Genomic DNA, 11896 nt, shown 5'->3' on the forward strand with positions numbered 1-11896 from the left:
GTTCCTGATCACTTCTCCTCCCCAGAGTAAATCCTGCCAGACTTTTTGAAGGGAGATTTTTTTTTTTTTAAGATTTGTTTATTTATTTATTTATGATAGAAAGAGGCAGAGACACAGGAGGAGGGAGAAGCAGGCTCCATGCTGGAGCCGGACGTGGGACTCAATCCCGGGACTCCAGGATCGTGCCCCAGGCCAAAGGCAGGCGCTAAACCACTGAGCCACCCAGGGATCCCTTTGAAGGGAAATTTGTTCAAATTTCCTTCCTCTCCTCAGACTTGAACAAACCTGGTGTGAAAGAGAATTTCAGGTCCCCTCATGATTTATGGAGTTTATAAAGGGGTGGGGTGGATGCAATCTTTCCGATGCTCTGTGATGCATTGTGGAGGCCGGCAAGATGTGGGGAGACCTGGGAGGTTTCAGTTATTCCGGCGAGGGGCGAGGGGTGGGGTAGGCTTCTGCACATAGCAAAGAAGATGAGCGTCAACAGCATAAATAGAACTGTCGAGAGCACCTACCATGTGTAGCACAGGAGATGGTCATGGGCAGGAAATAGCTGTTGGTTGGGGGAGGGAGGGGCCCCGAGGGAGCTGGGGGAAGGGGTGATCAGGGTGGCAGTCCGAATCGGGTGAGGGGGCAGTGTCTAGGAGGCCAGCCAGGATTAGAGATTTGGAGTCTGGGAGGGCAGGGATGGAAGCCGCAGGCCTGGAGGAGTGAGCCGGGGTGTGTGGGGCCCGAGAAGCCAGATTTCAGCAGGAACTGTAGGAATCTTGGGGTTTAGCAGCCTGAGGTGTCCTCAGAGACCCTGGAGAGGGGCTTCTGGGGCCTGCTGGGTGGGGGTGGGGTGCTAGTGGCAGGCAGGAATGGCCCAGCCAGCTCCATCCTGAGGCCTGGCAGTGAAGGACGCCAGAGGGGAAGAGATGGGTGGGTCCCCAGGGAGGCGAGCTGGAGAGCTTGGAAGCTGGGAGAGGGCCCGCGGTCTGTTTCTCCCTGCTGAGGGTGGTTAGGGACCTGTGGATAAAGGAGGTGTGGAACAGCGATGGGACCGGGGTGGGGGTGGGGGGGTTGTGGCTCTGACCGGCTGCTTGGGGCCACAGATGGCGTGTCTGCTGAAGCCCCAGAGGGGTGGGCGGGGTGGGGTGGGGTGAGGAAGAGGAACCCAGCACCAGCCCTGCGAACCAGGCGGGCACGAGGCCTCCCCTCACTTAACAGACCATGAAGCGGGTTCTGGGAGAAGAGGTCATTTGCTCGTGGAGACGTGTTCATTTTTCGGCAGCTCTTTATTGAACACCTACTATGTGTCAGGTGCTGGCGTCCCAGAGCAAAACAAAAGCTCCCTCCTCGAGGCTCACATTCAAGCCCAGGGGGACGGAACACACAGAGCGGTGGATGACACATTTTCTCAGAAGGGGAAGAGTTCAAGGCGATCAAGTAGGGCAGGATAAAAGGGATCTGGAGTCGGGGTGCAGTTTTAAACGAGAGGGGGGAGGAGCCCAGGATAGCCCTCACTGAGGAGCGAGTGGGGGGAGGGACAAGTGCAAAGGCCCTGGGGCAGGAGCAAGCCTCCATGTGGAAGGGCCAGAGAGGAGGCTGGGGCTGGCGGAGGAGAGAGCGGAGGTGAAGCTGGGGAGACAAGGCAAGTCGCAGGGGATCTGCCATTGCAAAGCTCCCTATGAGACTCTGGGTTTGTTTTTGTTTTCCCCTCAGAGGTAGAAGGAAACTTCTGGAAGGTGTGGGGCGGTGAAGAAGGAGACTGAGGCAGGCTGGGATGGGGGCTACTCCAAAGCGGTTGCCGGAGGCGGTGGGAAGTGGGCAGATTGTGCACAAGGCTTTCCCTGAAGATTCGGAGGGGGCAGGGAGGGAAACAGGTGCTGCTTGTGACCCCAATGTGGTCTGGGTGGCAGGGCGGGGCCGGGAGTCCCCTTTAGAGAGCTCAGGGAGACAGTTCTACTCTGGCCCAGAGTTCAGGGTGGGGGGACTGGAGGAGGCACAAACGGGGTGACAGGGGGTAGACAACAGGGGACCTAGGACTAGCCCTGCCCCCGCCCCTCCCTGGCCGCAGGACTCCTAGGTGCCACTGCGGCGCCCTCCCCAGCCCCCTGGCCTGGCCCGTGACTCCCGGGTCCCGCGCGGTCCAGTGTGGGCCCCTCCTCGTGGATTCCCCTCCAAGGGGCCTGAGTATCACGAGCACATCTCTGGTTCCTTCTGCTTTTGCCAGGAATTGGGGTGGCCTGCGATATTCTTGAGGGTCTAAGGGTGTTCTCTGCTGTATCAGACCCCAGAGTCTTCCTCTCCAGCCCTGTCTAGTAAATGCTTCTTGAAATAAAGTGGCGGGGGGGGTGGTCGCTGGATAAAGGTGGCGAAGTACAAATACCGCTTCAGTTGTTCTGGAAACTCAGAGGTGGCCTCAGGCACCAGGTTCTGGAGCTCCCAGCTCCCATATCTGGAGACCAGAGCCAGCGAGGCCCCTGAGAGGGGGCCATCCTCGCCCCATTTTATCGACATGGGCTGGCTGGGGGGTAGGACCCCGAGGCTGCATCTAGGGAGGCCGGGGCTGGGGTGGGGGTGTGGTCGACTCCTGACTCCAGCAGAAGGTGGGTGGGCCCGACCCAGGAGTCTGAGGCATCCACCACTGCTCCCCGGAAAGTTCTGAGGTGGGTACTCCGAGCGCTTGAAGGCAGGGACGCGGTGACAGCCAGCCGGGCTAGGCTGAGGAGCAAGGGACGGGCCCTCTGGGGATTGGCAGGAGCTGGGGTGTGTCAACAGCCCTTCTCCCATTTGGGCGCAAGGAAGTGTTGCCGGGACCTTAACCCCAAATGGTGGAGGGTCCTCAGAGCCCTGCAGGGGGGCCTGGCTGTACCTGGGGAGCGACGGAGGCGGTGCACCTGGCAGGGCGGGCAGGGGGCCGTTGGGGTGTGTGTCTCGGAGCACATCCCAGCGAACCCCGGGGTGCCGAGGCGGCCGGTGGGCAGTCAGCACGTGGCCAGCCGGTCACACACCCAGCCGTCCAGCGAGCTGCCGCAGAAGGCGTCATTCCACTGCCCCGAGCCCTGCATCATCACGCAGTCCTCGCCCTGGCCCCCGTTGTTGGGCTCCCCGGGCCGCCAGTTGCTGGAGCAGAAGGCTTCAGGTCAGAGGACAGAGTAGGGGGAAGGAGCCCCACTGCCTTCGGCCTAGACGGCTGGGCCCTCCCACCCCATCCCTGGATCCCCATCCCGGATCCCCATCCCAACTCCCCGCGTCCCCTCGCCCCCACCTGGCTCTGCCCTCGAAGCCCACCATTGCAGAGAGGTACCCCCTCCCCCTACGCCCCCCCTCCTCACCTATAGTTCAGGGGGTTCTCGTCCATCCAGATAAACTCCCCCTCTCTGTCCAGGTCCCGGAGGCCAATCCAGGTGCCCTTCTTGTTGGCATACCTGGCCAGGAAGTCCTGGGGAGCAGGACGGGACTGGAAGGGCTGGGGGAGCTGTGCCCGGGGCCCTCCCACCATGCAGGAGGTCCAGCTGGGGATCCACAGCCGCCCCCCACCCCCCTCCCAGCCTGCGGGCCCCGCCCTCTGCGCAGGGCCCAGGCGCACCTGCTCCTCTTGGCTGTGGATGCTGGCCAGCCGCCCTTGCAGCTTGCTGCAGGCAAACCGGGCCTGGATCCACTTCTTGGGCTCCTCCCCGAAGTAGTAGCACTTCCTCTGGAAGTTGAGCCACTTCTCAGGGCACGTGTTACACTCGGAGCCTGGGGTGGAGGAGAGGCTCAGGGGGGCGGCTGTGGTGGGCACCGTGGCGGGCGCCGTGGCTGGTGCTGTGGCTGGTGCCGTGGCTGGGACCGTGGTGGACACTGTGGCTGGCACCGTGGTTGGCACCGTGGCTGGCACTGTGGTTGGCACCACGGGTATGGTAGACAGAACAGGTGGCAGCGTCTCTCCTGGAGTCACCCTTGGGGTCCGGGCTGAAAGCACACCCACCCAGAGCCAAACGAGGTCTTGCAGGCTGCCTTCCGCCCCGGAGCTCTGGCGCTGATGTGCAGGGGCAGCCCCGTGGCAGGAGCGCCTCAACGGCTGGCACCATTGCCACAAACACCCCCACCGGACCGGAGCGTCTGCTGCTGCCACCGTCATCCTAAATACCTCTTGGCTGGCAGCACTTCAGCCCCTGCCAAGCTCCATCCTCACAAAGAGGCCAGCAGCGCAACAGTCACCATCGGCATCCCCGTGTCACCAGCTCCGTGGCTGGTGGCACCTCAACCACCAGTTGTGGTTTGGCATCACCGCAGATGCCTTCACGGTCAGAAGCACCTCAACCGCCAACACCGTGGCGATGAACGCCACGACCGTCAGCGACATGACCACAGGGATCCCGGATTGCCAGCAACCGGTCCTCACTGCCGCCGCCACCACGGCCAGCAGCACCTTCCCCAACACCGCGCCAGCCACGGCTTCATCACTGTGCCGACTCGCTGAGGCCGAGATGGCCAGCGCCACCTGCCCCGTGTACGGTCCCCACCAACAGCTCCCGTAACAGCCCCAGTCACCATTGCTGTGACTTTGTCTAGTTGAAGGGATTGATCAGGAGAGGTTGAGGAGGGGGGTTCCTGGAGGGCTAGGTCCTCCCGGCCTCGACCTAGGGCCACCTTGGTCTCCGTCTCCTCTTGCCCCCACCCTGAGAAACTCTCCGGCATGGTCGCCACCACCCAAGGCTCCTAGTGGGAGGTTAAACCCACTGTTACTAGCTTGACTCACTCTTGATTTAAAATAGATTTTTTTTAAAAAATAAAAAATAAAAAAAATAAAATAAAATAATTTTCTTGGGGCACCTGGGTGGCTCAGTGGTTGAGCAGCTGCCTTTGGCTCAGGGCGTGGTCCTGGGGCCCTGGGATCGAGCCCCACATCGGGCTCCCTGCAGGGAGCCTGCTTCTCCCTCCTCCTATGTCTCTGCCCCTCTCTCTCTCTGAGTCTCTCATGGATAAATAAATAAAATCTAAAAAAAAAATTTTTTTCTTGGAATGATGTGCAGAGAGGGCTCCAGAGCTTCGGTGGAAGTTTTTAAGGGGCCAGGGGTCCATAACCCCTGTAAGACACAGAATTGGATGTGCTTCTCACACATGAGCCAGTGACTAGTACGTGGCCCTGGGCTCTGGGGCGGGGGCATTAAAACAGGCAGAGAGTATCTCTGGGCACTTGAAGAAAATTCTGATGGGGTGCCTGGGTGGTCCAGTCGGTTAGGTGTCCGACTCCCGATTTCTGCTTGGGTCAGGTCTCAGGGTCATGAGATCGAGCCCGGCGTCAGGCTCTGCGCTCAGCGTGGAGTCTGCTTGTCCCTCTCCCTCTGCTCCTCCTCCCCCTCTTGCTCTCTCCCAAAGAAAGAAGGAAATTAAATCTTTGGGGAGAAAAGAAAACTTTGAGGAAGGTGCCCTGGCTGGGTGTGGCGTAGTCAATCGAGACACAGCCCTGGAGCTGGGCTCAGACCCCAGGCCACCCCAGGGACCGGAGGGGAATTGGAAGGTCATCCGTCGCGGTGAATGTGGCCCCGACGCCTCCCCGGAGGGACCGCAGCCAGGTTTCTCGCTGGGATTCCCACAGCCACACAGGGTCCCGGGGGACTGCTCTCCATCACACCAAGCACAGAGCCTTCCTCTTCTCTTTGCCAGTTGGGGCAGCTGGGGCTTCCCAGAAGTAGAAAACCCAAGATCAAGGGTGGGGGTGAGTGTGGGGAGGACTTCAGGGCAGTAAGACTCAGGTTCCTATCCCAGTTTCAGGGCACACTGATTAAATGTCTGCTCTTCCTGCAGCCTCTGGGGCCACCCTCCCTGACCCCCCTGGCCGCCGGCATCACCCCATCACTGCAGAGGTCACCCCCCCCGCCCGGCTGAGTCAGATAGTCCTCCGGGAGGACTGCGGCTGATGGCATCATACTGATGACTCGCCGCCGAGCCACGATGGGCAGAGGAGAGACAGAGGCAAAGAGAACCCAGAGCTGGTAAAGGGAATGTTTTTACCTGGAGGAGGAAAAAAGTGTTGGAGCCACCCCGCACCCCCGTCCCCACCTGCTCCGGGTCCCTGGAGGGAAGCAGCTGGCCTCAGAGACAAACTCTTGTGTGTCCCCCACGGACCCTGCCACACACATATAAGCACACACCCATCCACGTTGTCACGTGTGCACACCCCATCACATTCAAATATGCATCACCTCACACCTGTGTGGTCACACGCGCGAACCAACACACCATGGGCACAGACTCACCGTTGGACACGTGTAGCTCCATCCACAGCTTCTCCACCTCCTCCTGGAGTCTCTCCAGTGAATGCAAGGCTGTGCTTCTCTCGTTCAAGCCTTGGGTGATTGAGTGGGGGACAGTGGTCGGAGAATTGCGGCACCCCCCCTCCCTCCCCACCCCCCATTCCCTCCCAAGACTCACTCTGGGACTTGAGGTTGTTCAGGTCCGAACGAAGTGCATCCAGGTTCTGGGAGAGCTCAGAGTCTGATGGGGGGCGGGCGGGGGGCTGGGGTCAGGGTTGGGAGTCCGGGAGCCCAGGCCTCAGCCTCGTGGTCCATCCCAGCTCCAGGGGGCTCCAGGACCCCCGCCCCACCCCAACCTCTCACCCTGAGCTTTCATTCTCTTCTGTTCAGCTTGGATTTCCTTCATGTCCTGTGACACCTGGGCAGCTGTTTGCAGGGGAGGGGGCTCAGTGGCAAGCAAGTCCTCAGGGTCCTCTCCAGTCTCCCATCCCCCCAGCCCTTCCCCCTCCCCCATCCGGCCTTTGGCAGTTCATGGGTGGTCCAGACAAGTTAATCCAGGTTTCCCCACCCCCACCCCTTTCCTCCCAGACCCAAGCCGACATCACTCACCCTGGGATTTCTGGGCCATCTGGTCACCGTTGTGTCTTTCCAAGTCCTTGGAAACCCGAGAGACTGGGGTGACAGGAGAGAAGACGACGCGGCCTCAGGAGCCAGGAAGGCAGGTTCCTGAATCCCTCCCTGCTCCCTGCCACCCCCTCCCCAGGGCAGGGCCCCCCTCCCACAGTCACAGTGCCTAAAGCCTTTCGTTTTTCATTTTTGGGGCGAAAGTACTCAGGAAAATGCAGACAAAAATAGAAGGAACACGTGCACACACCCCAAACCCCCCCACCCGCTGCTGCCAACCCCAGAATGAAACGTAAAAGCAGCAGGCATTTCTTGAAAGCTGGTGGGATGATGCAGGTCTAGGCGCTTCACAAGTCTTAGTTGGTTTCTGCCCCCAGAACCCCGAAATGATGCCCATTTCGCAGCTGAGGGAACCGAGGCCTGGAGCAGTTCCAGAGCATTCCCTCAGGCACTTCTCAGAGTCCACTTGCCCCCCAGAGTCCCTGGGTCTTCACCCCCAGGGGAGGGGGCAATGCAGGCTGACCCTAGTTCCCGGTGGAGCCCAGCCCTTCTCGCACGTCCCACAGGGGTCAGAAGCAGGACAAGAGCCCCCCACGACCCCCGGCCCCTCCTTACCGTTCTGGGCGGCGGCGACCTCCAGCTGTTTCAGATTCTGTACAGTGTCCCTGTCTGAGGAGAGAAGAGGAGAGAAGCCGGGTTTCCAGGTACCCCCGGGTGCCCCGCCACCCACAGCTCACCTGTCAGCTGGGGATGGATGGCTTGGAGGTGTGGAAAGGGTGGGAGATAGGGGTGCTGGATGGGGTGGGGAGGACGGGCTTGGGGGGGACCGGTGGGGACGAGGTGGGAGATGTGATGGGACAATTGGACTCCAAGGGGTATGTGGGGCTCCCCAGGGTCTGAAAGTGGGCTCCTGGGAGGGGACACAGGAGGGAGGCCGCACGGGGCCCGGGGGCGTCCTCACGCCAGAAGAGGAGCAGGGTCAGCAGCCCGGCCCACAGCATGACAGTCACCAGCCCCAGCAGCGCCAGCTGCACCCCGGGCCTACAGCACCGCCGTCTTCTGGAAAACTTTGGGAACTCTGCTGGGTCTGCGGGGAGCGCCAAGGGGTGCAGGGCTTGAGACTGGGCTTGGCTGTGCCCGTCCCCCCAGCACCCGGAGCCCCTAAGTCCTGGGAGCCTGTCCAGGGCCCACACCCAGGCAGCGGGCCTCAGTGGACCCCAGCGTCCTCTGCACCTCTTCCCTGCAGGCTGCTCCATCACGCCCACCAGTGAGCACCCCAACCCTGGCTCTGCCCATCCCCGCATCCCCGCATCTGCTCCTCTGCCCCGTCCAGCCCCATGTGGTCAGCAAGCCCGACCTGGGGCCGGGCCAGTGTCCAGAAAGGCAGGTCCAGGGCAGGAGCAGAGACCCTCCCTCCTCCTTCTCATCAGATGGCTGACCCGCCCCCCCCCGCCCAGCTCTCACCTGTGACCCTCTTCCCATTTTTGGGTTCGGTTACCCCCGCACACCCCCATGCTAGATCTCCAGCCTCACGCCCTGAAAGCTGGGTCCTCCCTCCCCTTGGACCACTGGCCCTCACCCTGGACCCCTTCCCCAAACAGAGGACCCCAGGGTTCAGTTCTTCCCGCAGCCTTTTCTCTGGATGTCACACCCCCTGGGGCCTCACCCCAACGCCTGGGTCCCCCAAGACTCTACCTTGTTGCCCCACCGTGGGTCCGGGCCCCCTCCCCTCACCCTGGCTGGGAGGATCCACCATGCTGAATTCCACTTGTTCTCAGTCCCCGTTCTACTTGGCTTCCAATTCTATTGGGCTCCCAGCACCCCAGCTGAAGCCGTTTTCTTGTTGGAGGGCGTTGAGTCAGGGAAGGGAGGGGCCTGCGGCTTCCTTCTCCTGCCTGGCTCTGTGCCCAGAAGGCCAGTCAGGGCTCACCTCCCTCTGGCCCCTGGCTGGGCCTTCTTCCCAGAGAAAGGCCCAGGAGCCCCTCTCCTCCCCCCGGGTGGAAGGTAGGGGGTCAGGCGCTTGGTTTTGCCAGTGTCAGCTCCAGAGAGTGCTCTCACCTGAGTATGAATGTTCCTCCATGTCAACTGTGCTTGGATTCCCCAGTGACGGGCTGCTCACCACCTGACAAAGCAGTCCGCTCAACAGGTATAGCTCTGGCCGGGATCTGGGTTCTAATGAGCATGAAGGCTAGATGTCAGGCCCAGGACAGCATCTGGGGCCTGAGGAGCTCAGAGACCATTGCTGATTTTGTTTAGTCCATGGCCAGGAGTCAATGTTGCATTTAAATGGGAGATGCAGGGGCACCTGGGTGGCTCGGTGGTTGAGCGTCTGCCTTGGGCTCAGGGCGTGATCCTGGGGTCCCGGGATCAAGTCTCACATCGGGCTCCCCCACAGGGAGCCTGCTTCTCCCTCTGCCTGTGTCTCTGCCTCTCTCTCTGCGTCTCTCATAAATAAATAAATAAATAATACATAAATAAATAAAATCTTAAAAAAAAATAAATGAGAGTTGCTGCTGGTATGGGGAGGGTCACTAGCCTGAGACCAGAGGTGGGCGCCCCAGAGCCTGTTACACACAAGGTACCGAGCAGGTGCTCAAATGTGGCAAGTGATTAAACCTCAAACCCAATTTCCTCATCCATAAAATGCCATCATTAATAATATCTATGCCGAAGGTGGTGATGTGCTCCTCCTGGAGGTGTAAAGTGCTGTGAACAAGGCCTGGTACGTAGCACCAGACATAGAGAATCCGCCTGTCGCTATTGCTGCCTGTGCAACCTTGGCCTGGGGCCCAACCTTCCTGAGCCTCAGTGTCCCCTCAATAAAATGAGAGTGATGATCGCACCCAACTCAGGAGATCGTGGTAGGATCAGATGAGATGATGACGTATGTGAGCTTTCAGCGAGGTGCTGCACGCACACAGTGGGTCCTCAGATCCTGAGCCTTTAGCAGGCACCTGCTGTGTGCCGGGTCCTGCTGGGAGGTGCAGAACCTCCGCCACCAGACCTCAGCTTCCTCCCCTGTCATTGTGCCCAACGCATCTGTAGCGTCTCTTGACTTTGGGGCTCCCGGGAGGCTCAGTCGATTGAGCGTCCAACTCTTGGTTTTGGCTCAGGTCACTATGTCAGGGTCGTGAGATCAAGCCCCGAGTTGGGCTCTGGGCTCAGTGGGGAGTCTGCTTGGGATTCTCTCCCTCTTCCTCGGCCCGTCCCCCCAGCTGGTGTGCTCCCACCACCCCCCTCTCAAATAAATAAATAAATCTTTTAAAAAGTCTCTTTACTTTAAGGACTGTGCCAAAGGCTATGGGTCTGGAGGTCAGATGAGCCTGGGGGTTACGGGCTGCCTCTCCTGCTGTATGACGATGGGCAAGTTGCTTCCCCTCTCTGAGCCTCGGGGAAGTGAAGACATGCGGTGGCAGGCTCTGATTAATGGCAGCTCAGACTGGGTCTTTCGCCATCGTGGAAGAGGCCAGAGGTGTCACCATCCTGCAGCCTAACCTGCCTGAACCCAAGCTGGACAGACGTGGAGCTGAGTCCTGGCTTCTCCCCGAACCAGCAACTAAGTTTGCTCATCTGTCGACTAGGGGTGACGGTGCCAACTCCACTGGATGAAGAACAGTGTGGCGTGCGAGGGCCTGGCGCACAGGTATTCAGTTAACCTACTGGTGGGGTGCTGGGGAAACTGAGGCACCGAGAAAATCATTTGCCTATGTCACACAGTGGTAGGTCTGGGGCTTGAAGCCAGGACGTGTGACATCGGAGCCTGTTTGCTCAACCACCTCGGGGTATGACCTCTTGGTCGGTGTCTGCCAGCAAGTGCCAGGGCGGCAGGGTCCTGACGCCAGGCCGTCTTTGTAACACCAGAGCACCCACCCCTGCTTACGGCCTTCTGTGGCCCTCCACAGCCCCCCAAGATCAGCCCCCGGTGCGCCCACCCAGCCCCTCTGTCCTTCACACTCATGCCAGGCGCTGGCTTCAACTTCCCCAACCCGGGACCCTGCACGTCCGGTGACCCCGACCATGCTGCCCCCTGCCCACCCCTCACGCAGAACTCCTGCTCATCCCTCAAGACTCAACCCGGAGCTCACCTCTTCCAGGGAGCCCTCCCTGTCCACTTCCCAGCGCCTGACCCAACACACACACGCATGGACGCACGCGCGCTGAGGGTCATCTGTGTGCGCACACGTTCCCACATAGACACGCAGCCACACACTCACACATCACGCCTACCACGCACTCACATGAGTTGTGAGCGTGTCGCCGGCCCGGAGGGGCTGACCCGAGAGGCTGGCGGGGCCGCAGGCCGTGGTGAGCCGCTTAACCTGAAGACACGATTTCTTCTGAAAGTGGACCCACCCACGGCTTCTATTTTCACAGGCCTAATTATGGGCTCACCACCTGGTTAACCACGTCACACGCATGGCCTCCGCTGGTGCTCCCCACAACCCGGTAAAGTCCGGACTATTAATATCTCTCTCCATTGCTCAGGTGAGCAAACGGAGGTTTGGAGTTGCCTCCCCCCTACATTCCCGGAGTGCTGCGGGAAGTGAGTGGTAGAGGGGGGACTAAATCAAGGGGACTAAATCATCATGCCACTGCGGTGGGGGGGCGGAGAGAGAGAGAGAGAGGAGGAAGAGCCATGAGATCACATAACGTCTTAGTCAAATACCAATAATTTTGTTATATGCTTGAATTTTGCAGCGGCATAAGCTGGGCACCGTGCCGTGTCCTAGGACCCCACACACTTAATGTCCATGAGCTGTGGACACCCACCTCTCTGTGGGGTGGATGCTTGAGTTCTTAATGCTGCCTTACCGGTGAAGGACGCGGAGCACAGAGAGGTTAGGTGCCTTGCCCGAAGTTACACAGCTTGTGAATGGCCACGCCGGGATCGGAACCCAGGCAGCGTGGGTCCCAAGTCTGCGGCCCTAACCACTGTGAGCCTGGCCTTGTATTTATGGGGACTTCTTCCTGCCACCGCACACTCTGCTGTTCCTCCTGAAGATGTGTCCTCTGATCCCTGACCCTCTTCCCAGTCTTGTCTGGGG

General features: G+C 60.1%; 1 protein-coding gene across 6 annotated transcripts; it reads right to left on the reverse strand.

Moving 5' to 3' along the window:
* Nucleotides 1-2507: 2507 nt before the first annotated feature.
* FCER2 (Fc fragment of IgE receptor II) lies at nt 2508-11239 on the reverse strand. 6 transcript variants are annotated; one of them, XM_038567469.1, is made up of 11 exons: nt 11090-11239; nt 8910-9023; nt 7813-7938; nt 7467-7520; nt 6837-6899; nt 6591-6653; nt 6406-6468; nt 6231-6320; nt 3575-3726; nt 3321-3427; nt 2508-3108 (listed from the first exon to the last, which is right to left on the reverse strand). In XM_038567469.1, the coding sequence occupies exons 2-11, from the start codon at nt 8929-8931 to the stop codon at nt 2970-2972; spliced, it is 879 nt and encodes a 292-aa protein (XP_038423397.1). In that variant the 5' UTR covers nt 8932-9023; nt 11090-11239; the 3' UTR covers nt 2508-2969. The 6 variants fall into 6 exon arrangements, with proteins under 6 accessions (XP_038423397.1, XP_038423394.1, XP_038423398.1 ...); XM_038567466.1 differs by having other exon boundaries at nt 3575-3939; XM_038567470.1 differs by lacking the exons at nt 8910-9023; nt 11090-11239 and adding an exon at nt 8586-8743.
* Between the last annotated feature and the right edge of the window lie 657 nt (nt 11240-11896).

The sequence above is a fragment of the Canis lupus genome, chromosome 20 (assembly GCF_011100685.1).
Source record: "Canis lupus familiaris isolate Mischka breed German Shepherd chromosome 20, alternate assembly UU_Cfam_GSD_1.0, whole genome shotgun sequence".
Classification (NCBI taxonomy): domain Eukaryota; kingdom Metazoa; phylum Chordata; class Mammalia; order Carnivora; family Canidae; genus Canis; species Canis lupus.